The following is a 27,227-nucleotide window of genomic DNA, read 5'->3' as shown; positions in this document are numbered from 1 at the left end:
CTCTCAGAACTGTGAGGTTTCTGGGCTCCAGAGCCTCAGATACCTTTGGGACACTGTCCCACCCCAGAGCTGTGAGGTTCCTAGGCTCCCATACCTGGGATACCCTTGGGACACTGTCCCTCAGGGCTGGGACACCTTCTCACCCTCTCCTGAGTACCAGAAGGCAGACCACCCACCCACAACAGGGCGTGTCTTGGTTCTTATTTGTCCTCAGCTGCAGGATGCTGGCATCCTGAGCGCACTTACGATGACTTGTTTCCTTTGGTCCTTTCCTGTATTAATTCACCCTTTGGATTCACAGTGAATATCCTACAGTCTGGAACTCCGACTTGTGTGTAAGCATAGACATCCTGCAAAAGAAATGAAAACTTAGCTGGTTCCCCATAAGCCAGAACTACTGCATCAACTCAGGAGTGGAAGTCTTTAGACAAACCAGAGCGCACAGGGAGTCAGGAGATGGCAGCAACACCTTTAGTGTGCCCAAGATACAGACACACCCCACCAGGACGCAGTGCAAAAGGCAGGGTGAGGACCAGCAAGGAAGAGCAAGGGCTGGACTCAGGGGCCTGGCTCAGAACCAGTGACAACAGTGGTTCTCAAGCTGTGGGTCTTGATGCCTTTGGGAGTCAAACGACCTTTCACAGGGGTCATATCTAAGAAGATATCCTGCAGATCAAGATATTTACATACGATTCATAACAGTATCAGAATTACAGTTATGAAGTAACAATGAAAATAATCTATAGTTGGGGTCATCACAACATGAGGAACTGTATTTAAAAGGTCGCAGCGTTAGGGAGGCTGAGAGCCGCTGAGTGAGAGTTAAGGCAGAGCAAATCTTCAAACTGGGGGGCGGAGGGAGTATCCTTCTGCCTACCATCTCGGGGCCAACAGGGAACTGAAGGACTTCCCCAACTGCTAGGGAATTTGAGTAAGCCTGGCCTCTAGCATGAACCTCAGGCAGCCGAGGCAAGACGTCAAAGCTCAGAGGCTCCCGGTGCTGCAGAACGAGGTCAAGGGCAGCCTGGGCGGCTCACGGAAATCCTGTCTCAACAAATAAAGTTCAAAAAGGACTGGAGAGATGGCGCATTGTCAGGAGCCCGTGATGCTCCTGCAGAAGGACCTGGGTTCCATTTCTAACAGCCATATGGTGCCTCAAGTCTAGCCTAACTGCAGTTCCAGGACACCTGATGCTTCTTCTGGCTTCCAGACAACAGGCATGCACCATGTGGTGTGTACACACACACACACACACACACACACACACACACACACACACACACACACACACATGCAAGGCACTCAGACACACAAAATAGTTTTAAAAAATAGTTTTAAAAGGGCACAAGGGTTTGAGACGACGAGGCTGGATGGTGGGCAACAGGCCTCGAATGTGCAAGGCTCGAGGCTCACTCCAGTTCTGGGGTGCAGGGTAACCCCACTGGCACAACAGCCATTTTACTCTGCTTATGAACACGGCTTGAGAACTATGGCATGGCTATGCCTGCCCTAAAGTGAACCTCTCCTTGAACTTCGCTCACACAGAATCCAGCACACACTCCAGACACACTTACGTTGGGACGGTTTCCGAAGGCAGCATAGAAGGGCTGCTTGGACGGGGCAAACAAGTTCTTAATATCATTCAGACACTCAATTTTGAACTTCTCTGGTTTCTTTTCTATCACTTCCCTAAAGAAGAAAAGATAAAATAATCAAAATCAAAATGGCAGCTTATACTAGAGTCTGTTCTTGGAAAGCTGTTCATGTTCACAGGCAACCCTTGTCCTCAATGCTTACACACTGTCAGCCTTCTTCCTAGTCAGTCTCATGACAGGGTATTTGAGTGACAACACTTGTGGAAACACACACTGCAGCAACCCTGAGCACGCCACAGCCTGGGGGGCCCAGTCAGAGTTCTCTCCACACACTCCACTGGGCGCTGAGCTCACCGCCCCCCAGCACACCCACTGGAAAGATACCTGTGGAAGGCAGAGAACAGGCTGCTGGGAGACAGCATCAGAGGGCCTCGGGGCAAGATCGTGCCCTTGTCATTGACCCAGTGAAGATAACCTCGGGTCATGTCGGCCATGCCAATGGCCCGAGCTGAGCAGTACAGAAACTTGTAACCGTTTCTAAACACAAACACACGTGCATACACCTGGTTAGCTACATCTGCTGGATAAAGAAAAGACTTTTTTTTTTTCTTTTATCAGATCTAAATCAAATTCCTCTCATTTACTTTGAAAATCAAATTATTGAACTGAGAAGAAACCAGGTAGGGTTAGACACCATGGAAAAAAAGAGAGGCATATGCAAAAATGAATTATGTTAAACTGCAAAGCACTGACAGAATACATACTGCACCTAGTTCAGGACAAAACTGGACTATCTTTATGGTATTTGTTGTGAAGGAACTATCCACACGGTCTTATTTTAAAGAACACTTTGTAGGACACACACCATTCTGTAGGGCAGGGAATAAAATTACACCCAAGCAACAGACATATTTTGATTTTCGTTATTGTGATACTGTTGACTCATGCTGAAGATGGCACTGTGCATCTCCAGATCAGTGGGACAGTCATGCAAGGATGCCAAAAAGGATGGCTAGTTTTCCCTTAAGGAACTGTTTTCTATACAAGCCTATGCTATCTACCCAGTAAATAAATCAAGGTATGAAAATCAGCTCTCCTGATAAATTCTAGCTAAAAATAACTACAGTTCTGACTGCATAAGGAACCTGGAGCTAAGGCAGGTGAGATGTGTTAGTAGGATGCCAAGCACACCTTTTGGAAAACAGAGAGGGAAAAACATCCAGGCTGTAAACACACAGTGTATACAGATGGACAATTTATTTTTCTCTAGTTCTTGGTCCAAACAAAATTGAGGCAGAGGGCGTATGGGATGGGCACTTACTCATTGATGGAGTGGTAGAGCTTCGCTATGCCCTGGTGAGTCCAGTCTTTGCCCAGCTGTGGGAGAATCTGTCCCAAAGCATCGGACCTGGGACGAGGGCAGAAATAGACAGATACCAGAAATTCAACACATAAAGCCAAATAGTTTCCATGCTGGCTGCCAATGAGAACTAAGTGAGGGTGCAAGCAGGGACAATGTGACCAAGCAGGGACAATGTAACAACCAAGCTGGGACAATGTGACCAAGCTGGTTTCATTCTGATTCTGTGCAGCTGCAAGGCAGTTCTGCAATAATATACCCCGAGGTGCTCCAAATGGGGTTTTACAGGAAAACCTATGATTTATTTTCAGAGATAATGGCAGTTTGTTTTCTTTGAACACTAGAATTTGGAGACCAAATAGCCAAATCTTTCCAAGCTACCTTTGAAATTCCTTGGTGTGGTGCTTCTGCCACCTCCTCAACCACGGACTGCTCTCACTGCCACGAGGACCGCCCGCCTCCCTGGCCCACAGCATCCCTGTCTCCAAGGAGGCCCGCCTCCCCAGCCCACAGCATCCCTGCCCCCAGGAGGCCCGCCTTCCCAGCCCACAGCATTCCTGCCCCTCCCAGGAGGCCCGCCTCCGCGGCCCACAGCATCCCTGGGCCCCCAGGAGGCTCAAGCATACTTGGTTATCGTTCCATCGATGTCAGAGATGATGACCTTGTCGTTCCAGTCCCACAGGTAGATGGTTCCCGCGCAGCGGCAGGTCCCCTGGTACTGGGTTGTAATGCTGAACACGACGTCATTGGGGCCATCATGGAGCTTCAGTTTCGCCTTTTATAACAAGAATAGTATTTAAAGGAAGCTGAGAACACATACCTTGGAACGGAGTTAAAGGCTTTACAACAAAACTCAGGGCATGTGTGGTTTCATGGTGTGAGCATGTCATCCACCTCAAACTCAAGCGTGTCACATGGTTACAGAAGCCATGCTGCCTGAGTACTGTTTTCCAATTCCATGTATTTCCTGATGCCCTGCACAAAACAAAACCTATCTCCCACCTGGAATCGCTGGTCACTGGCCTGGCCAGAGCCGCATGCTCACCCCAGAAGGCAGCGTGTGGTCCTGCGCTGAGTGCCAAGTGGGACTCACAGAGCAACCTGCCAGCTCTGTGATGCCACTCCCCAGCTCACGTCAGACACAGAGGAGGTGGCAGCGGTGGGAAAGGCCCACCACAGGCTCTCTGAGGAGTCCTGACTGCTCACCAGGGCCGAGGGTGCTACTGTCCTAGAGAGGGTTATCTATAAAGCACAGCTCTGCCGCACGTTACTCACGATCTGGTCCGAGGAGAGTCGGAGAGACTTCTTATATGAAGCTGTGCTACAGTGGCTCAGGGTCTCCATGGAGACGGTGTCAACCCTGACTGTTTCCTCCAGCTCCTGTGACCCCTCATCACTGGAAGTGTCATCTTCTGGAGGTCTATCCAACATCAAACTAGTTACAAAGAGGCAGGGTACTTGACTGATGAGGGCTTTTATCAGTAAGGACAAGAAAATACACAAGCACCATACGTCCATAATCTGTTCAAGCCTGGGCTATATAGGAAGACCTACTCTCAAACAACAAAGCAAACCACTATACCATCAACCCTTTCTAGGATGACAAGAGTTGTTTCCACCACCACATATCCAGTTACTTATGCCATAAGCACTGGCATTGCACACTTAGGAGGCCGCCATCTTCCTCTCCTGCTAAGCGGCAGACAGTTACTTCTGTATCTGCACCTTGTAAAATATCATTAGCAAAAGGAGCAGGCAGACCTCATGGCACTCACTGGACACGGCAGGAAATATGGCTAAAGTTGGTAAATTCACTTTACACTCCTTTTCAAAGAGAAAGAGCTAGAAGATAAACTCCTAGGTTGGAACTGCTGTGTGGGTGTGGATGAGAACAGGGCTGGGGGTGTGAGCACACAAGCAGACACATGCTCAGCTCTCTCAGGCCAAAGGAGAGGACAACGCCCCCCCCCCCCCAAAGCTTTGCCATGTCCCCTCTGTCCCCCTGAAAAGCAGAGATACCAGGACAACAGTTCTGACTATATCCAGGATCCCTTCCCCAAGTTCTGCCCTTCCTAGCAACCTGGCTCTGTGATGGGCACAGCAGGTAGGGGAGTTGATGTCTGCATTTTGTTTGGTAAACAGGGCAAGGCAGTTCTTCTCTGCCCAGAGACACTGACAAGCGTCTGAACGTCAGGTCTCTCTACAGGGAAAAGGTGTTTCCAGCTACAACTTCAGCAGACCTGTCCTAACAGCCCAGGAACTGCCCAACTGCTGTGAGCGAGGAGAAAGGACAGGAAACCCACCTGGCACTGGCTGGCTCCTCAACACTGGAAGGCAGGTCATTTGTTGAGGGTACCTCAGATTTTCCCTTCCTTCTGGCAACTAGAAAGAAGCAGGATAACACCAGTGGACAATGTTTTCTCCAGATTTCAGCTGTAGTCCTCAACAGAAAACAAAAACTTCAACCCATCATAGAAAACTTCAGACTTTTTATACTTGAAGCCAAAGGGTGGAAATCATATGCTGTTTATAAAAAGCTACTGTCAAGCCAGGCAGTGGCAGCACGTGCCTTTAAACCCAGCACCCTGGGAGGCAGAGGCAGGTGTATCTCTGAGTTCAAGGCCAGCTTGGTCTACATAGTAAGTTCCAGGACAGCCAGGCCTACATAGAGAAAACTCTGACCTTGAGGAGCTAGCAGGAAACTTTAAGAGTAGTATATTAAACCACAAAATATAGCCGGCCCAGTGCCAGGTCTCTGGTAGAGACACCTGAACTCCTGCTTGGGCCCTGCAGAAGGGAGACAGGCAGCCAGAGGCCACACCGACATAATCATGACTCTGGCGAAGCAGGACACACCTGTCTGTTATCTGAAAAACAACAGGTAAAACTCCCAGAACCCTCTTCTTTAGAAGGCTCTGAAAATGAAGACTCATTGAGTGTGGGTCTCTGGACAAACCTGCTCTCCTCTGCTTTGCCAAAAGAGATGTTCTGTGTGTTTGCATGTAGATTTGCTCACACCCAAGGGATGTTCTGTGTGTTTGTATGTAGATTTGCTCACACCCGAGGGATGTTCTGCATGTTTGCATGTAGATTTGCTGACTCTCAAGGGATGTTCTTCGTGTTTGCATGTAGATTTGCTGACACCCGAGGGATGTTCTGCGTGTTTGCATGTAGATTTGCTGACACCCGAAGGATGTTCTGCGTGTTTGCATGTGGATTTGCTGACACCCGAGGGATGTTCTGCGTGTTTGCATGTAGATTTGCTCACACCCAAGGGATGTTCTGCATGTTTCCATGTAGATTTGCTCACACCCGAGGGATGTTCTGCATGTTTGCATGTAGATTTGCTGACACCTGAGGGATGTTCTGCGTGTTTGCATGTAGATTTGCTGACACCTGAGGGATGTTCTGCGTGTTTGCATGTTGATTTGCTCATACCTGAGAGGTAGCACAGGAGGGAAAAAGAACACAGCTCTGGAGTCCACAGGGCACCCTCACTGCTTACAAGGCTTCCTCCAGCCTTTCTAAACCCTGGCAAGTGAAGTGTCTCCATTGCCTGTGGTGACGCCTCAGAGCTGCTGACCGCGGTTAGTCACTGCCAGGCTGTCAGCCAGCCTACCTTCATATGAGTGGCAGAAAGAGAGTTGTTTTTAAAATAAGCCAGATTCATTACCTGTTTTGTCATGCTTTCTCTCTTACGCCAAAACCACCATCGGCCAGATTTCTTTGGCATCTTGTCTTTAACCCAGGACTCAACTGTGGCCTACAAACAGTCAGACAGGTCAACATAATCGAGTGGCTGTAAACCACTGACTCCTCACTACCACTGTGCTGTGTGACAGTGCCTTCCTGTAAAATGGGTGATGCTACACACACTTCCCGAACCCGCCTAGTGCTGTCAGTGGCTCAGAAGGAAAGGCATGCACTCCTTTGAAATGACAGGCTCCAGGCAGCTTGGTGAGGCCCATGGACCTGAGGGGTCTGCGAGCGGACAGACAGTAAGTCTCATCTCTTATCTCTGGAACACTTGGTCCTTTATGACACAAAGCTGAATAAGCAAATGTCTTATTGGTGGGCAGTTCTATATAACAGGCATGCCAGCTGCGCTGATGTCACCTTTCTGTGACCACACCACCCACACCTTGCTGCTTCCCACCCTGGGAAGTAGATATTTAATTCCCTGATTCCATTTTTAACTGATTTAGTAAAACCTGCCATTTCCCTTTCTCCTGTGTTACTGGGGATTGACCTCAGACTCCACACATTTAGGAAAGCGTCCTATCACTGAGCACTCTTAGTTTGTGTCTCTAAATTTTTACACAATGTCAAAAATTGGTATAAATACTTGACAAAAATGAGGAAAAGTGGCAGGCCAGGTAACTGCCTAGGTTGCAGTAGGCAAATACAGCAGTTTGGACCTTGATATAAAATATTAAACTCAAACCCTTCCCTAGAACCGAGTGGCACAGAGCATAAGCCTTCTGACTGTTGTAGGTTACAGAGACCCTGAAGATGGTTGCAAATGCACATCGCTCACCTTAGGTAGACTCTTCTGGAATACTTGCAAGCTAAGGATCATGGGAGCAGCCAAAGCCCAGTTGTAGTAACTATGAGAAACAAAAATTGTGCAAAACCATTACACAGAGGGTGTCAGAAGCAAAGCAGGGCTGGGAGGGAAGACTGAGACAGAAGGAGGGTTGAAAGACTAGAGGAAAAGTGGAAAAATAACTCATCAAATTGCTGATTCTTTCCAATGAAGAGATAAGTAACTAAAAATTTGAAGATTTACTTTAAACCAAATTTCTCTAAGCTGAGAAAAATCTATACAACAGAAAAACAGCGTTTCAGCGACTCGGGGGAAATGAGCTGAAGCTTCAGTGACAGGGATCACTGTTTTCAGGGCCCAGACTTTGCAGTGAGGACCACAGTGACAGGTAAGCACTGCAGAGGGCCTAGCAGGGACCCAAGGGCGCTCACCGGTTATAGATCCGAATCACGAGGTTTGGGTTGTCGATAAGGCCAGGGTTCTCTGCAAACTCGTGGTATGTGATGATGTGCTCCAGGAATTTCTCTGTAAAGCAAGTGACAGCCAGCGCGGTCAGCGCGCACAGAGCCTGCAGGATGGTCACGGTGCACGGTGCTCAAGGGCTTGTGGGCCTAGAAAAGGCTTTTGAAAAAGCTATGCTTTCCCATATTTATCAAAAGACACTTGAATATATATAGGACTTGAGCAAACTAAACCCCAAATCGAAGTAAAACTTAAAACCCCAACCCCTTTCTTTTGTAACACCCTTTCCTTTTTTAACACCCCTGCACCTTTCTTTCCTAACACTCTGGACCTGTCCTTCCTAACACCCTGCGCCTGTCCTTCCTAACACCCTGCGCCTGTCCTTCCTAACACCCCTGCTGCCATGTTGAGACAGTCCCGGAGCTCTGCTCTCCTAGTCCTTTCTCACGTCTCTGCTCTCTGAAGGGGGAGGACATGAGGACAGTGCTGAAGTGATGGTGCTGCTAGTCACGGAGGAAATCTGACCTGTTAGAAAGAGGTATGACAGGCCAGTGGCCAAACTGAGGAAAAGTTTAATTTTTAAATGAATAAAAGCTGCCAGAGGCATGAAAACTGAGGGACCCAGATCTGCCTGGACTATGTAGGCTGATCTAGGCAACTTGGCCCAGCGTCATTTAAGCTACAGTAAGGAGGGGTTAGGAGCAGATCAGGCAGGTCCGCTGCTTACGGAGGAAGCACAAGGACCGCAGCGATCTTAACTACAGGAAGTGGGGGCAACAGCTGGAAGAACATGGGATAGACATCTTTCAAGCCTCTGATAGAAGGTAAGGGCACGGTCTACTCAGTGGACAGCCACTGTCCCACAGCATCATGGCCCAACTCACACCGTTTGTCAGGAAGGCAGCTGGGCACCCCACCCCATAGGTCAATGCAGTGTGATCCCGGCCTGTGAGTTAGCAAATTCTGAATTTGAAGTCAGTCTTCAAGGTAGATGTCCTCCCGAACTATGCCACACAGAGGCACGATTAGGCTGTAGAGCTTTATGGCAAGGCACCCCACGCTCACACGGCCCGTCAAGAACTTAAGACACCATTCATTGTTTAAAAGTAGAGTTCTCATCAGTTTCCCCTCATGTCGGTAATTTATTGACTAGAGGTCTGTGCACAAGGACAGATTTTAAACCTAGTGATGAGCAGGCACAGCTGTGCACATACCTTTAGAAATCTCTCCGTTCTCACTGAGGCCTCCACAGAGGGAGAGCGTGACATCAGGCAAGTCCATGGCCGAGTCTGAGAGGCATTCTGTGCCACTGTCCGCAGCTGCGCTTCCCACAGACTGTGGGGACTGAGAGCCCGAGAACGTGTCGGCCTCAGGCCACTGCCTGGAACCCGGATCTGTGTCACTGCAGCAGAGGGAAGAAAGCAGAAATAACTATGTGTTCTGTCACACGATCCTTAGAGTTTTGGCTAAGTATATGGTCTTCTAGGGCCTCAAATCAAACAGCTTATCCCCTAGGAGGAACAGCTAGAAAATCAAATCCAGCTTCTGGGGCATATGCGTGCAGACACACGCATCGAAGTGTGGGACAGCAAACACACATGAAAAGTCAGAGCAGAGTGTCAGTTGGGTTCTTCCTGCCTTAAAACAGGTGCCTCCCTCAACTGCAGGCTTGCCATCTGGGCCAGGCTGGAGTTAGAGGCATGGGAGGTGGCCATGCCTTTTTTCTTTCTTTTTTTTTTTTCTTTTTTTTTTTTTTGATGTGGGTGCTGGGGACTTGAACTTGGGTTCCTATGGTTTAACTGTAAGCACTCTTAGCCCCCAGCACCTTCCCAGTGACCTGGCCCTACAGCTTTTTACAGTAATGTTTGAAAACCAGATCTTAAGTGACATTCGTGAGACTCTGAATTCTAAAACACCAACTGGGAACGTTGCAAACACTTCAAGAGCCACGCACAATAGTGACGGCCGTTCAACTGGGGCCTTCCTGCTGGGGTAAAGGAGTAGTGGAGTTATAAGCACTTACTTAAATTGTCACAATGAAATAACAGACAGTTAAAAAAACCTGCCATTTGGAAGCCCTTTGATCCCGCATTCCAGGAAACGGACGCGGTAGCACACACAGCCTGCAGAAATTACCGGTCCAGGGCTGTGTTCTTAAAACAACGCCTTGCCAACTCCAAGGCTTTCTAAATTCATTCTTAATACTCTCTAAAACTAAACTAATTTAAAAAGCAGGAATTACTTGAGAGAAAAGCACTCAGGAGGTGAGGCCATCGAGAGGAACGCAGACCGCCTCTGCAGCCCTGAGGACTGGACCTTACTGACCGTATCTTTCTACAGGAGGCACAGAGCATGTGGAAAGCTTTTGCAGTGGACCCTAAATGTGAAATAACATCATGGCACACTGCATTTCGTGCCACAAGCGTTAACTACTTTAACTCTTGGGTAGTGGTATAGTATTTGAGATGTTCAGATTTTTCCTAGAGGCTGGGAAATTTATTTTTAGTACTGGGGACTCAGGGTCCTCGTGTGTGCTAGGCAGGCACTCAACCACTAACTCACATCCCTACGCAGAATTATTTTTATTACTACCACTACCTCTATTATTAATTAATTAATTATTATTTTTGGTTTTTCGAGACAGGGTCTCTGTGTAGCCTTGACTGTCCTGGACTCACTCTGTAGTCCAGCTGGCCTCGAACTCACAGTGATCCGCCTGCTGCTGCCTCCCAAGTGCTGGATTAGAGGTGTGCGCCCCACACCTGACTGAAGGCAGAGGTTTAAAAGTTTTATTAAAGCAAAACAAAACATGGCACATCTGGTGAAATTATCACAAACGTCTGAAAAAAAATCTAAAAGTTGTAGTAGGCAACAAGAGCGTATAGACACGCAGACATAGTTTTAGGTTTGGGGAAATTTTCTCTGATAGTAATGCACACTTCCAAAACCTGACATGAAACTGATGGAGAAATTGTCTCTTCATTAAAAATGGTTAGAAAGCCAAGCCCTCTGAGACATGGTAGCACAGCAAAGCCATGCAGGGAGGGGCAGGGAGGCAACACCCACACTTGGTACGAACAGAAGAGCTCGTGTGCCCTCTAGCGCCTGCTCGTCTTTCACTCTCACTCTCCTGCCCCAAATTCTGCACCCCCACCCAGGCCCTGCCTCTTCGCTCTCTGCTCCTATGGGGCCTCCCACCCACATCGGTTCTGGACCGCTGTCCCGAAGAGCGAGGCACTGAGCTTTATCAGTTGCAACAGCTGGTGTCATTCAACCAGTAACGACATCTGACTCAGCACATTGCCAAATCCACAGGAATGATGAGACATGTGAAAGTTTAGCTGTATAAACTGTGGCAATCACAACAGAGCACACTTGTGACACGTCCCAGTAGTCAGTCCTTATGCTAATGTGGCTAATACACAGCGATCTTAACCAGTGACCTACAGCCAAGGACAGTGGGGCTGCGCTGCATTAGTGACTATTTCCTCTTCCTCCTCCCCGCCCCCTTTCTTCTTGGCTTTTAAAGACCAGGTTTCTCTTTATAGCTCTGTCTGGCTATCCTGAAACTCGCTATGTAGACCAGGTTAACCTCAGACTCAAGGGTGCCACCTGCTTCTGCTTCCTGAGAGCTGGGATTAAAGGTGTGCACCACTACACTTGGCTTTGCTCCCTATTTCTTAATAGGGATATTTTAAAAAAAATCTAGTATGAAAGTAAAGCAAAAGGTCTGGGAAATACGAGAGAAAGTCTAATTCTAGGAGATTATATTTTAATTTTTCCTACCCTTAAAACCTGGAACAATTTCAAATTTTCCATCTTTAAAAGCCCATTGCTTCAATGAAGTACACAGGTGTCTTAAGATAACGTAGGGTATAGAGTCAGGAAGGGACTTTAAGAGCCTCCCCAAAAATACCTGTTAAAAATTTAAGTATATTTATGTCAACCTAATTTTTCCATTCCAAGTAAAAAATAAAGTATGCTTCCCCAAAAACTTATTTAAAAGAATAATTTGTGCCGGTAGTGGTGGCATACGCTGGTAGGATTTGCTGAAGGAGGCAGAGGCAGGAGGATCATGGGAGAATAGCAAAGTAGAAGAATCCAGAGGGTCCTAGAAACCTACAAGTAGAACATTATGATAGGTAGATTTGGGCCCAGGGGTCCCGCTCAAACTAAGGCACCAGCCAAGGACAATACAGGCTGTAAACTTTAAGCCCCTACCCAGATCTAGCCAATGGTCAGAACAGTCTCCATACTTGAGTGGAGAGTGGGATATGACTTTCTCACGTACTCTGGTGCCTCACATTTGACCATGTCCCCTGGAGGGGGAGACCTGGTGGCACTCAGAGGAAGAACAGCAGGTTACCAAGAAGAGACTTGATACCCTATGAGCATATACAGGGGGAGGTAATCCCCCCCGGAACAGTCATCGGGGAGGGGAATAAGGGGAAAATGGGAGGGAGGGAAGAATGGGAGGATACATGGGATGGGATAAACATTGAGATGTAACAAGAATAAATTAATAAAAAATAACAAGAATATAATTTGTGTATAAGGCTCAGTAGATTCAAGTCATGCTTTCTGAGAAGAAGATGAATTGCGCTGTACAGCCAGTGTATTAGGTAGTAATCCCTCTAGGACCCAGGGCCCTGGAATGGTGCCTTGCAAGACTCAAGTTCAGAAGTGGCTTCACACTCTTCAAAGGAGTGAAGGAATTCTCTGTAAAATGTTGCAAACTGAATTGTACTATTTTAAAGCACACAATTAAATAAATGAATGCCAAAAGAATGTCCTCGGGCACATTCCGTTTGTTATCAAGGGCTGTAAGCAGTACTAAACTAGAGGCGCGGGACGGCTTCTCAGCAGGTAAGAGTGCTTGCTGTGAGCACTAGACAGCCGATCGTGGGTCCCACACGGAGGAAAGAGTGCACTGACTCCACTGCCCGCTGACCCCTGCAAGTGTACACTACTATAGCATGGGCACAGTACACGCATATGCACGCATGCGTGCATGCACACACACATGTACACAGGCATGCAAACACATGTGCACGCACAGGATGGGGGGGGATGAAATTCTAAATCCTTTTATGCGGGTTTCACTAGTCTCTGCTTATTGTACCAAGTGTTTTGATAAACAAGACACTACAGTCAAAACAACACACTATCTATGAGCGTTCTAACCCAGAAGCATAAGCAGTCAGCCAGAAGACAACCACTCTGTTCCTCCTGCTCAGACGAAACAACTGGAGTTATCTCAAGCTGTTCACTCCTCAGTGCACAAGCACACACTACCTTTTTGGGAAATAGAGAGCGGCCACTTCAGGCTCAAGAGCCTTTAAGTCATCGAGGTAAATGTCATCAGGTCCCTGGTGCTGACTTCTTTTGTGAACACCTGTTATTAAAAGAAAAACATACCAGAGGTAAGGATTTATTCTCTATTTACAATTCTGTCATAAAATAGTTTTCTAAACAGGACGAACCACTGTTTGCCTAAAAGCAAGGCCCAGGATCAGGCTCTAGCATGCTTGCTCCCATGTACTTGTCCTTGCTCTGCCGAGCATCCCTTTCTCTCTGTGTGTCTACATGTCCCGGGGAACTTCAGCGTGAAATCTCAAATGTCACAGCATGCCTCGCGTTTGTGAGTCAAGAGACGGCCAGGAGACACGGCTGTGCACTGCGCCACATAATGACACGTCAGAGGGTGCAAATACAGTGGTGGTCCCAAAACACTATAATGCAGCTCAAAGTGTCCACCACCTCATGAAACCGTAGCTACTGTGGCATCTTGGAGTAACGCAGGGTGTTCACAACGATGGGGAGTAAACACACCTACTGTCCTGCTAGCCCTGTGTTCCTATAGCACACCCAATTATGGACAGAATAGACTTGAAAAAGCGACTTAATTATAAATTATCTATCATAATTTTAGGGCATACTCCTATCTACCTACTGAAATCTGTCAGTGTGCCATCCCATACCGGCAACAGCATTTCATGTTCCCCGAATCTCCTGATTGCAAATGGGAGGCCAGGCCAGTTGATTTAAACTGTATAAAAACACACACTATGATGCTCACTCAGTAGTAAATTGCTAATAATATCCTTCTCAGACAATATCCCTGCCGTGAAGTGACGTACCCCAGTATGTATAAAACCTTCACAATGAAGTTTGGGGGCGGTAAGAAAAAAGTCATCATGGACTAGCGCGTCCCACATCAGAAACACAGCATGTGCCGCGCCAGAGCTGGCCAGGCCCATGGTCCCGAGAACAGAACAAATGGTACACAGACCCTACGGAGAGCCACCATCAGCAAGATGGCAGATTTGGCCAAACACCATTGACAGCCACACTCTTATCTTACACGACTTATCGGTTGTATCAGTTTGTGACGTGGAATGTTTGGTGGTCCTTTCCCCCTACTTCAAAGTGTAGCAAGTACCCAGCTTCGGGAAGGTTTTACTTCCTCTGACAGCGGCTCCGAGCCAGGGTTCGGAGTATGAAGCTTCTGGCTCTCACTGGGTGACTGTGTGTCAGTTAGCACCGAGCCCGATCTGAAGGTGGTTACGACAGGGACTGTCGTATGTGGAGGGACATGCTCCACACTAGTTTAAGAGGAAAATTAGTGAAAAAGGCACTAATAATTAGTGGACACTTAAAAATATTTTTTATCTTTTATTTATTTTTATGTCTATTTGTGTTTTGGCATTGGTATGTCTGTGGGAGAGGGTTGGATCCACTGGACTTTGAGATATAGACCAGACAGTTATGAGCTGCCGTGTGGTTGCTGGGACTTGAACCAGGGTCCTGTGGAAGAGCAGCCAAATGCTCTTAACCATTGAGCCATCTCTCCAGCCCCTAGTACAACTGTTTTTAAACCTACAAAAGATTTAACCTTGCTTCAGCTAAGCAGATGTCTGAGAAAACACTTTTTTCCCTCTGTTCCATTTTCACTTTTATTTAAGCAAAAGGCCATTTAGTATTTCATTCACTAACAGTCGGTCTTAGTACTTCAAGACGGCACAGGACTCCTGGTAGGACCTTAGTTAAAGAGCACAGCACAGACACCTGGCACACGTGGGGACTACACACGATTCCCTCATGTTGGCAAGAGCACTGGCCCTGTACTTATCAACTGGCTGAACTCAATCACTTCTGACGTAAGGACCAATGGTAACAAAGCTTAAAGTCTTGTTCTGATGTGTTTAGAGAGCAAGAGAAGCCACATGGAGAGGCGCGGGGCAGCTTCTGACTGGAGAGCACAGATACAAGCGCAGCTACCACATGGAACACACGTCAACGGTTACCTTTCTTCTTTGTTGGCGAGTCCACTTTAGCAGCTGGTCTGGGTTCTGTGGGAGCCTCTGCTGAGGATGGGCAGGGAGCAGGGTCTGCATCTAACATGGGTGAACTCTGAGGGCCCTGCAGAGGCAGGTCGCAAGGTCCAGCAGAGGCTGTGCCACTCGGCTGCGTGCACAGGGCTCTAGGCTTGGGTTTCACTATAGTGCAGACAGTCTCTTCCACAGTAGCACCCTTCTCCACTTCTCTCAGCAGGCTGTCTTCACTGGGAATTACCCTGAAGTGAGTGTTTTCTGATGGTGTAATTGTAGCTGTCCTTGGATGATAGTCATATCTTTCTCTTTTGCTGACCTGCAAAGGTGAATTGTTTAAAATTTAACTTCAAATGTATTTGTTATGGTTTATTTTATTTACATGGTAGCATTCACTAGCTGTGTTGTGCATGAAGCAGGCCACGTCAAACACTGAAGAAAATGGTATAGACAGTCTAAGGCAGAATCCAAGGCAGAGGATGCTCATCTCGAGGGAAAGAGCTTACAATATCCACACAACACTGTTCTACCAACAAGACTCCAGCGCGCCTTACAGCAGCTTAAAACAACCAAGTACACTTCTGTTTTAACAAGACTGAATCCAAAAGCGGACCTAAGTGATTTCCTTTCAAGAAATGCATGCAACTTCTAGTATATTATTCTTTCAGTGTGAGCAGCGGAAAAGTGTTGTGTACCTCCTCCTGTCGGGATGCTGGGAGGGGACGCAGCATCTTCAGCACGGTGGGCAAGTCTTTACCACCCGAGCTGTGCCCCACCCCGACCCTAGTCAGATTTCAGTGTGGAAACTCTAGTTTCCTTTAGGTATCTTTACATCTTTTCTATATTTATTTGTAATCAGCATTATTTGTTAGATAGAAACTCAAAAGATACTGCATTCCTTAAGTTATAAGTAAATGTACAGTGGAATGTTATGAAAATATTAATTTTTATTTACTTTTTCAACCACAAGAGGGCAATGCCACCATTATACTGTGAGCTCAAAAAGAAATTGCTTCCTTCACTTAATAGAGAGACACACCCTCGGCTGGTGTTTAACGTCTTTCCAAAGAGCCCCAGTACCTTGGTAGACTCTGGGAAGCCACCCCACGTCCATTCCATGTGAGACTCAGATCTGAGCAGGCTCTCAGCTGGCTTCACCTCCAGCTCTGAATCACTCTTAGGGCCCGTGGCCTGGGGGTAAGCACTGCAAACAAAGGGAACAAGGTTTCAGTCTTGCAGAGACTCAAAGAGCAGAGAAAAGAGCAGGAAGTCTGACTGTGTCAGCTGCAGGCGGACACACGCCACTGAAGAGAGCATCCGCCACTCATTGCCCTGGACCTCTTTAGTAAGGTAAAATGCCAGCTGTGGTTGTTAAGGACGTTCGTTCCGGGTGTTCCGGAGACCCGTCACGGTGCACATCGTTTGTTTCTCAGGCAATTTAATAAGACAGAAAACACACCGGAAGGTGGTCTAATAATCAGTTACTGTGGGACGGGAGGATGGGCCAGTGGTAAAGAACTGAAGGCCTGGGATCAACTCCCAGTAACGCGTGACAGCTCACAGCTATCTGCTACCTGTCACCCTAACATCCTAGGGGAGCCGACTCCCTCTTCTGGTTCTGTGGCACCAGACACACAAACAGTGCATAGACATACATGCAAATGCAACATCTTTACACATAAAATGCGTGAACTTAAAAACCATTTAAAATCTGAAAGTTTGCTCACAGAGTGAAACAGTACGAGCACAGGCTCTCACTGAACCGTTTAACCGACACTAACGAAATAATATAGAACTAGAATTTAACAGCGAATAGGACAAATCTATGCTGATTATCCAGATTTACAACAGACAAACACCATTAGGGTAAGATTAAATTTAGGAACAAAATGGTTGTTGAAAACAGTTCATATTCATGTAAAATTTTACCTAATGCTTACTATTACACAAATGGAAAGAGTTATGACTATCAAATAACTTAAGAGCTGCTGGTATGTGTCTCTGCCTTCCCTTAAGAAAAGAAAAATATCACAGATACTCACGATTCTAATGGGGACCAATCTCCATCAGACAAGGGGTAGTGATCCCCAGAGCGGAAGAGCGGAGGCTGTTTATAGTCATCTTCCTTTAAGGAAGCATTTGAAGATCCTCTAGGAAAGGGGAAAACAGCAAAGACCAGTAAGGCAGGAATAACACGTCAGCTGACAAGACTCTTAGTCAACAGAAAGCCACATGATCAGTAAGAGCTTTTTAAAAGGCTAATACGAACAAGGGGCCATTGACACAAGCCACCCACCATATACTGCTGTAGTCAGTCGGTATGTAACGGACAGAAAAGAGATGAGATTAAGAATTCCTGATAGGCTGGGGATGCGGCTTCACAGTGGAATGCTAATGCTGCCTGGCACCCATCAATATTGGGCTCAACCTGTCCTCCCCACTAAGCTGGCATTGCCAATATGGCTGTCTACATGCTTAGCACAGCATTATTCACTGGATGCCACTCACTCATTCCTTCCAAACTGAAGATGTTAAAAGTCCAAAGTAGAAAACCTATGGCCTAGGTTTTTATGTTTAGGGAATTTATCATGTGTCCCTGTCTACTACTCAGTCAATGAGGCTTATAAGGCAAAGCATATGGAAATAGCTGAAAACCTCTGAAAGCACAAGCACCACGCTGTACACTTTTGTTGTCACTTTGGTTTGGTTTTTGGTTTCTGTTTGTTTTTGTTTGAGTCAGGGTTTCTCTTGTGTAGCCTTGGCTGTCCTGGACTCACTTTGTAGACCAGGCTGGGATTGAACTCACAGAGTCCACCTGCCTCTCTCCCCAAGTGCTGGGACTGCAGATATGTGTCACCAGGTCCAGCTGTACTGCAGGTTTAAGAGCTTCTTATAGAACACTCAAGTTCCAGTAATGTACTGAATGCAAATCAGAACCACACCATTTAATTTGCCTTAATAAATAAGTTACATCAAAGTCAGTTTATCCTGCATAGTTTATGTAGCTAGAAAAGCTCCCTTCTTGGGGGCTGGAGAGATGGCTCAGAGGCTAAGAACACTGACTGCTCTTCCAGAGGTCCTGAGTTCAATTCCCAGCAACCACATGGTGGCTCACAACCATCCACAATGAGATCTGGTGCCCTCTTCTGGCCTGCAGGTGTACATGCAGGCAGAATATTATAACATAATTAAAAAAAAAAAAAACGCTCCCTTCTTGGATGGGCAAAAATACTTCACAACTTTTCCAGACACCGTGTGTCATGTCCTTCCAGCAGCTGAGCTGAAATACCCACAGGGGCCAGCACTGCTCTCATTCCTTCCCATTCAGTAAAGACCAGCGGGCCACCTGCGGGCCACCCGTGGGCCACCTGCAGGCAGCAGCCTCTGTCTAAGAACCAGGAGCGAGAGAACCACCACTGACACACTTGCTAATATCCTTCCAGTGTTTTAGATGACCACTGAGTCAAACAAGTGGAAGAAGATTCTGTCATAAGTGAGAAAAACTATACACTCTGCCTTAAACTGCTACCTTGAAATTTTGGACAGTATTGATTTGAGAAGTGGCATAGGTTTGGTATTTCTATTAACTGGTATATAAGTGGTAATCAAAAACTTGCACTAAAGAAAAAATTAAAGTCTTTAACTTAATAGGGTATTTTGCTCATAAGCTCAAAACAAAACTCCCAGTTCCTCAGGAAAAGGTCCGATACCAAATTCAAGACCCTAAGCATGGCTTTCAGGCATACTGATCTGCACAATGCGGACTCAGGAGCTGGAAGCGGGAGGATTATGAGTTTGAGGCTAACTTGTGCTCTGCAAGGAGACTCTGCAAGGAAGACAGAGCAGCAAAGGAAAGAAGAGAAAGAAAACAGTGGGAAGGTGGGAAGGGAGGGGGAGGTGGGAGGGACAGGGAAGGTGGGAAGGCAGGAGATGGGAGGGACATAGAAGGTGGGAAGGGAGAGGGGGAGGTGGGAGGGACAGGGAAGGTGGGAAGGCAGGAGGAGGTGGGAGGGACAGGGAAGGTGGGAAGGCAGGAGGAGGTGGGAGGGATAGGGAAGGTGGGAAGGCAGGAGGAGGTGGGAAGGAAGACCCAAAGGCTGGAAAGCTACACAACCAGAATATGATGTTCTTACTTGAATCTCTTCACCTCAAGCAAATCTGAGCTGACAATGGAAAGACGCAGACCACCAGACTGCTCCAATGAACATTTCAGTAGAATACCCAAAGGTCTAAGAGGAAGGGGTGATGTGATGCTTCCCCCAGTCAGTCCCACAGTCAACAGTGGGGGTGGGGGTGGGGGTGGGGGTGGGGGTGTCAGACTCCCCTGGCTACCCTCAGGAACAGCAGCAGCCCCGAGCAGCCCTGCACTGTCCTGCGCGCTCAGCTCAGGGCATGGCTAGCTGGCACCTGCAGCACGAGCCTTACCTTGCTGTCTGGGCTCCCTTCTCATCGTCAGAGCTCACACCCACACCGAATATATCTTCTGCCGCAGGAGAAGCTGCGTGCTCCTCCTTCCTACTGTCCTGTTTGCACTTCTTTCTCCTTCGTTTCTTCTTTTTCACAGAGCTTGGAGTGAAAACGGTCTCTGTTTCCAAAGTGTGAGAAATGTCTGAACTCTGAGACAGCCTTTCATCTGCACTTGACTTCACCACAGGGGTGTCGAGGTCTCTGAAGAACTGGTCCTCAGTAGGAATTGGTGAGGTGGCAAGATAGGCAGGTAGCTTTTCCTTAAAGAACAGAAGGAAAGTTGTCCATTACAAACTGGACAGTTGTCAAAGCAGTAATTAACTCGAGTGCACAACTTGTCACAGGGGTGGGAAGGCACAGTCCCTATAGCTAAGTGTCGGCTCACTTCAGTGTGTAAGGGAGCACATTGCAGAACTGCTCGGCAACTCAGCGCAGCCCCCCCACACAGACGCTGCAATGACAGTGGAGCCTGTCAAAGACAGCAGCATGCTGAGTGCTACAAGGGCTGACGAACCCTGCATAGACCGATGCTAAGGCCACATCCAACAAGGGCAGCGGACAGCTGAGCGGAGGAGGAACCAGGAGGCCTTAGCGCTAAGTGGCCAAGCACATGGAGGGTGAGGAAAGCGACAGTTACAGACGTGACGCCCTACAATGAATGAGGTCACTCAATGACATTCCAAACATCCTTCCAGGAATTTGAAAGAAGAAAAGGAGGCCCAGTATTTCAAATAATTAAAGTTTCCACTTAATACTGAATAAACTACATCTAGTGACCTTCTCGGCCATTGGTTTCAATTTCAATCTTTTGTATAATCAGAAGAAAGAAAAGGCAGGCATGATATGCACAAGTTATCTTCCTAACTTAAATAGTCAGACTCTTAGAAAATAGTTAAAAAAACATGTGAGTTTCTATAACTTGAACCCACTAAAGTTTTGAACTTGGATTTGGTAAGCATCCTGACGATGGGGGTTTTATTTGCCATCGTCTGAATGCTCCTCCTAAGGCACCCAGATGAGGCTGACGTCCTGACTTGTAGGGGTTTCTTTTAATGGGTTTTGTTATAATCTAGTTGCCTTGGTCTTTGGTAGTATCTTCTAGTTTTACCAGGAGTGTTTAGGTGAGGCGGAAAGTACTGCAGGACTACATTGGCTGGTTTGTTAGACCTGCAGTATCTGGGGTGAAGGAAATCAAGCTGAGGGGTCACATGGCCCTTTGGGACATTTCTTTCCTTAACGATGACGTAGAAGGGCCCAGCCCACTGAGGCCAGGTAGTCTTGGGGGGTCTAGGAAAGCAAGCCATGAAGAGCAAGCTAGTAAGTAGCACCCTCCATGGCCTCTGCTTAAGTTTCTTCCCCAGGTGGCTACCCTGACGTCCCTTCATGAAGTAAGCTGTAAGGTGAAATAAATTCATGGTGTTGATCACAGCATTAAAAACCTAGTTAAGACACCTACCAATACGACTATGGTTAGGGAAACCAGCAAATCCACACCATGGCAACTGTTAAAAAGGGGTTTTTAAAGAATTTCTGACTGAGAAGGAATGTTGTTGATGGAATGTGAGAAAAAGTCAAGAAACAAAAACTCAATAAATAGTATCTCTAATGGGGGTTTGTTCAGTTTAATCCCCTTTCAAAGTAGGTCTTATTTTACTATTATTTTATTCATAGTAGTGTCATAGAATAGTTCTAATTTTATTGGATGGTTTAGGACATGCTTAAAATTTATTGTTCTATTGTTGGTGGTGCTATTTTGAAGCAGGAGTCCACCATGTAGCTCTGGTTGTCCCAGAAATTACTATAGTGCAGAGAAATCTGGTCACTTTAGTCATCTAAGAAACAGAAAAAGTGTTACAAAGTTGTTCCCTTGCTAAAGCTATTAAGAAATGGGAGCCATACCTGCAACCAGGCCAAGGACGGTCAATAACCCAGGTCAGCTGGTTCATATGATGACAGTCAGTGACAGGGCTGTATGATGACAGTCAGTGACAGGGCTGTGTGATGACAGTCAGTGACAGGGCTGTATGATGACAGTCAGTGACAGGGCTGTGTGATGACAGTGACAGGGCTGTGTGATGACAGTCAGTGACAGGGCTGTATGATGACAGTCAGTGACAGGGCTGTGTGATGACAGTCAGTGACAGGGCTGTGTGATGACAGTGACAGGGCTGTGTGATGACAGTCAGTGACAGGGGTATGATGACAGTCAGTGACAGGGCTGTGTGATGACAGTCAGTGACAGGGCTGTGTGATGACAGTCAGTGACAGGGCTGTGTGATGACAGTCAGTGACAGGGCTGGTGATGACAGTCAGTGACAGGGCTGTGTGATGACAGTCAGTGACAGGGCTGTATGATGACAGTCAGTGACAGGGCTGTGTGATGACAGTGACAGGGCTGTGTGATGACAGTCAGTGACAGGGCTGTATGATGACAGTCAGTGACAGGGCTGTATGATGACAGTCAGTGACAGGGCTGTATGATGACACTCAGTGACAGGGCTGTGTGATGACAGTCAGTGACAGGGCTGTATGATGACAGTCAGTGACAGGGCTGTGTGATGACAGTGACAGGGCTGTGTGATGACAGTCAGTGACAGGGCTGTATGATGACAGTCAGTGACAGGGCTGTGTGATGACAGTGACAGGGCTGTATGATGACAGTCAGTGACAGAGCTGTATGATGACAGTGACAGGGCTGTATGATGACAGTGACAGGGCTGTGTGATGACAGTCAGTGACAGGGCTGTATGATGACAGTCAGTGACAGGGCTGTGTGATGACAGTGACAGGGCTGTATGATGACAGTCAGTGACAGGGCTGTGTGATGACAGTCAGTGACAGGGCTGTGTGATGACAGTGACAGGGCTGTGTGATGACAGTCAGTGACAGAGCTGTATGATGACAGTGACAGGGCTGTATGATGACAGTGACAGGGCTGTGTGATGACAGTGACAGGGCTGTATGATGACAGTCAGTGACAGGGCTGTGTGATGACAGTGACAGGGCTGTGTGATGACAGTCAGTGACAGGGCTGTATGATGACAGTGACAGGGCTGTATGATGACAGTCAGTGACAGGGCTGTATGATGACAGTCAGTGACAGGGCTGTATGATGACAGTCAGTGACAGGGCTGTGTGATGACAGTCAGTGACAGGGCTGTGTGATGACAGTCAGTGACAGGGCTGTATGATGACAGTCAGTGACAGGGCTGTATGATGACAGTCAGTGACAGGGCTGTGTGATGACAGTGACAGGGCTGTGTGATGACAGTGACAGGGCTGTGTGATGACAGTCAGTGACAGGGCTGTATGGTGACAGTCAGTGACAGGGCTGTGTGATGACAGTCAGTGACAGGGCTGTGTGATGACAGTCAGTGACAGAGCTGTATGATGACAGTCAGTGACAGGGCTGTATGATGACAGTCAGTGACAGGGCTGTATGATGACAGTCAGTGACAGGGCTGTATGATGACAGTGACAGGGCTGTGTGATGACAGTGACAGGGCTGTATGATGACAGTCAGTGACAGAGCTGTGTGATGACAGTCAGTGACAGGGCTGTATGATGACAGTCAGTGACAGGGCTGTATGATGACAGTCAGTGACAGGGCTGTATGATGACAGTCAGTGACAGAGCTGTGTGATGACAGTCAGTGACAGGGCTGTGTGATGACAGTCAGTGACAGGGCTGTATGATGACAGTCAGTGACAGGGCTGTATGATGACAGTCAGTGACAGAGCTGTGTGATGACAGTCAGTGACAGGGCTGTGTGATGACAGTCAGTGACAGGGCTGTGTGATGACAGTGACAGGGCTGTATGATGACAGTGACAGGGCTGTATGATGACAGTCAGTGACAGGGCTGTGTGATGACAGTCAGTGACAGGGCTGTGTGATGACAGTGACAGGGCTGTATGATGACAGTCAGTGACAGGGCTGTATGATGACAGTCAGTGACAGGGCTGTGTGATGACAGTCAGTGACAGGGCTGTATGATGACAGTCAGTGACAGGGCTGTATGATGACAGTCAGTGACAGGGATATGATGACAGTGACGGCTGTATGATGACAGTCAGTGACAGGGCTGTGTGATGACAGTCAGTGACGGGGCTGGTGATGACAGTGACAGGGCTGTATGATGACAGTCAGTGACAGGGCTGTGTGATGACAGTCAGTGACGGGGCTGTGTGATGACAGTGACAGGGCTGTATGATGACAGTCAGTGACAGGGCTGTGTGATGACAGTCAGTGACAGGGCTGTATGATGACAGTCAGTGACAGGGCTGTATGATGACAGTCAGTGACAGGGCTGTATGATGACAGTCAGTGACAGGGCTGTGTGATGACAGTCAGTGACAGGGCTGTATGATGACAGTCAGTGACAGGGCTGTGTGATGACAGTCAGTGACAGGGCTGTATGATGACAGTCAGTGACAGGGCTGTATGATGACAGTCAGTGACAGGGCTGTATGATGACAGTCAGTGACAGGGCTGTGTGATGACAGTCAGTGACAGGGCTGTGTGATGACAGTGACAGGGCTGTATGATGACAGTCAGTGACAGGGCTATATGATGACAGTCAGTGACAGGGCTGTGTGATGACAGTCAGTGACAGGGCTGTATGATGACAGTGACAGGGCTGTGTGATGACAGTCAGTGACAGAGCTGTATGATGACAGTCAGTGACAGGGCTGTATGATGACAGTCAGTGACAGGGCTGTATGATGACAGTCAGTGACAGGGCTGTATGATGACAGTGACAGGGCTGTGTGATGACAGTGACAGGGCTGTATGATGACAGTGACAGGGCTGTATGATGACAGTGACAGGGCTGTATGATGACAGTGACAGGGCTGTATGATGACAGTCAGTGACAGAGCTGTATGATGACAGTGACAGGGCTGTATGATGACAGTCAGTGACAGGGCTGTATGATGACAGTGACAGGGCTGTATGATGACAGTGACAGGGCTGTGTGATGACAGTCAGTGACAGGGCTGTATGATGACAGTCAGTGACAGAGCTGTATGATGACAGTGACAGGGCTGTATGATGACAGTGACAGGGCTGTGTGATGACAGTCAGTGACAGGGCTGTGTGATGACAGTCAGTGACAGGGCTGTATGATGACAGTCAGTGACAGGGCTGTATGATGACAGTCAGTGACAGAGCTGTATGATGACAGTCAGTGACAGAGCTGTGTGATGACAGTCAGTGACAGGGCTGTGTGATGACAGTCAGTGACAGGGCTGTGATGACAGTCAGTGACAGGGCTGTTGATGACAGTCAGTGACAGGGCTGTGTGATGACAGTCAGTGACGGGCTGTGTGATGACAGTCAGTGACAGGGCTGTATGATGACAGTCAGTGACAGGGCTGTATGATGACAGTGACAGGCTGTGTGATGACAGTGACAGGGCTGTATGATGACAGTCAGTGACAGGGCTATATGATGACAGTCAGTGACAGGGCTGTGTGATGACAGTCATGACAGGGCTGTGTGATGACGTCAGTGACAGAGCTGTATGATGACAGTGACAGGGCTGTGTGATGACAGTGACAGGGCTGTGTGATGACAGTCAGTGACAGGGCTGTATGATGACAGTCAGTGACAGGGCTGTATGATGACAGTCAGTGACAGGGCTGTATGATGACAGTCAGTGACAGGGCTGTATGATGACACTCAGTGACAGGGCTGTGTGATGACAGTCAGTGACAGGGCTGTGTGATGACAGTCAGTGACAGGGCTGTATGATGACAGTCAGTGACAGGGCTGTATGATGACAGTCAGTGACAGGGCTGTATGATGACAGTCAGTGACAGGCTGTGTGATGACAGTCCAGTGACAGGGCTGTGTGATGACAGTCAGTGACAGGGCTGTGTGATGACAGTCCAGTGACAGGGCTGTATGATGACAGTCAGTGACAGGGCTGTATGATGACAGTCAGTGACAGGGCTGTATGATGACAGTCAGTGACAGGGCTGTGTGATGACAGTCAGTGACAGGGCTGTGTGATGACAGTGACAGGGCTGTGTGATGACAGTCAGTGACAGGGCTGTGTGATGACAGTCAGTGACAGGGCTGTGTGATGACAAGAATAGTTCATGCTCGTGCCAGCTAACATAAAGTATGCTTCACCCTGCTCTTTGGCTGTGTTTCTGGGGAGGAGCAATTCTGTGCAGCCCATACAAATGCAGATGAGGTAGGGACACCCCAGCACGGCGTCTGTCTAGGAGAACAAGAGTGGGGCGAGGGGTCACGGAGCAGCAGCTGCATGGCGCTCTTCTCCAAGCAAAAACTGGTCGTTCTTGGTGCCACTGTTTTCTTGGTGAATTCACAGCATCAAATTAGCAGTTCACCTTCAAAGCTAAAGGGCCCCTGTGTCTTGACAAAGTGAGGCTTCTTGTTTGTGCTTCAGACTGACTTCACATGGAAAAAGATGTAATAATGCTTCTACAGATTTTAAGGGCCACATTGGCTGTATAAACTGTTTTTTTGTTCCAAGTAGGTCACACATGCCTGAGCACAAGGACCAGGGACTTGTGTAGATTGTGCTGAAATGTACACTAACATATAAAAACACAGGGGCTACTTCATTTAAATCTTTTGACATCACAATTTAATGGCTCTTAAGGTCATGGGTATATACTCCTAACCAACAAAGGAGTCATTGTTTAAAACTTGATTGTTGTTGTTGTTGGTGGTGGTGGTGGTGGTGGTGGTGTGTGTGTGTGGTGTGCGCGCGCGCGCGTGTGTGTGGTAGGGGTTGTATGTGGTGTCATGGCATCGGTTTGGCATCAGCAGACAACTTTGTGCTCTAGATACCCAACTGAGGTTACCCAGGCCTATGCAGAATGAGCTTCACCCAATGAGCTACTCTCTGGCCCTGTAAACATGTCTTCTAAATGTAAAGGTCACATATGCACATACTCACATGTAGTCTAAAGAGACATGCCTCAAGGCAGAATGACTAAATTCAAGTCAAGTCACAAGCTATGGTGGACATGACGCAGGAGCGTCCCTTGGTCCTACAAGGGCTCCCTGCATGTTCTCCACACCCTGAGAGCTGTGGAGCTATTTTGGGGAAGTTAAGTTTAAATATGGTGAAAGCTGGTTTACCAGTAGGAATCACTGACACAGTCATGGACACAGCAGGCCAGTTGTTCTGAGACATGCTCTAGAAGCGCGACACAACATGCACAGGGACTCTGGGGACTTACATAATCCTCTTCAGTCTCCTCCACAAAGAAGGCTTCTCCATTATCGCCCAGCTTCATATGAAGATCCACTGCGCTGCCGTTGATTTCTATATCAATCTGAGGAGGAGACAAGCAGGGCTTAGCAAAAGGAAGTGTTTCATTTAGGCTGACCTAAACCTAAACTCTGGGTTCTCAGTCCAAACTTGGCACTAGGTTTCTAGAGCTATAGCCCCAGAGAAACACTGTTATTAGCCCCACAGACACCCAC

At 47.7% G+C, this 27,227-nt stretch overlaps 1 protein-coding gene across 1 annotated transcript in view; it reads right to left on the bottom strand.

Moving 5' to 3' along the window:
• The window catches only part of Lpin2 (lipin 2), a 48,829-nt gene that overhangs the window by 745 nt on the left and 20,857 nt on the right, over positions 1–27,227 (bottom strand). Inside the window, 18 exon segments of the mRNA XM_051153691.1 lie at positions 247–350; positions 1,575–1,689; positions 1,980–2,132; positions 2,917–3,003; positions 3,582–3,730; positions 4,231–4,375; positions 5,259–5,337; positions 6,350–6,393; positions 6,552–6,718; positions 7,493–7,562; positions 7,933–8,026; positions 9,178–9,365; positions 13,259–13,358; positions 15,271–15,613; positions 16,375–16,498; positions 17,337–17,444; positions 19,720–20,021; positions 26,981–27,076. Coding sequence (XP_051009648.1) covers positions 247–350; positions 1,575–1,689; positions 1,980–2,132; positions 2,917–3,003; positions 3,582–3,730; positions 4,231–4,375; positions 5,259–5,337; positions 6,350–6,393; positions 6,552–6,718; positions 7,493–7,562; positions 7,933–8,026; positions 9,178–9,365; positions 13,259–13,358; positions 15,271–15,613; positions 16,375–16,498; positions 17,337–17,444; positions 19,720–20,021; positions 26,981–27,076 — 2,468 coding nt within the window.

Source organism: Acomys russatus, chromosome 12, assembly GCF_903995435.1.
Source record: "Acomys russatus chromosome 12, mAcoRus1.1, whole genome shotgun sequence".
NCBI lineage: Eukaryota > Metazoa > Chordata > Mammalia > Rodentia > Muridae > Acomys > Acomys russatus.
This window is presented reverse-complemented; position numbering and strand designations above follow the sequence as displayed.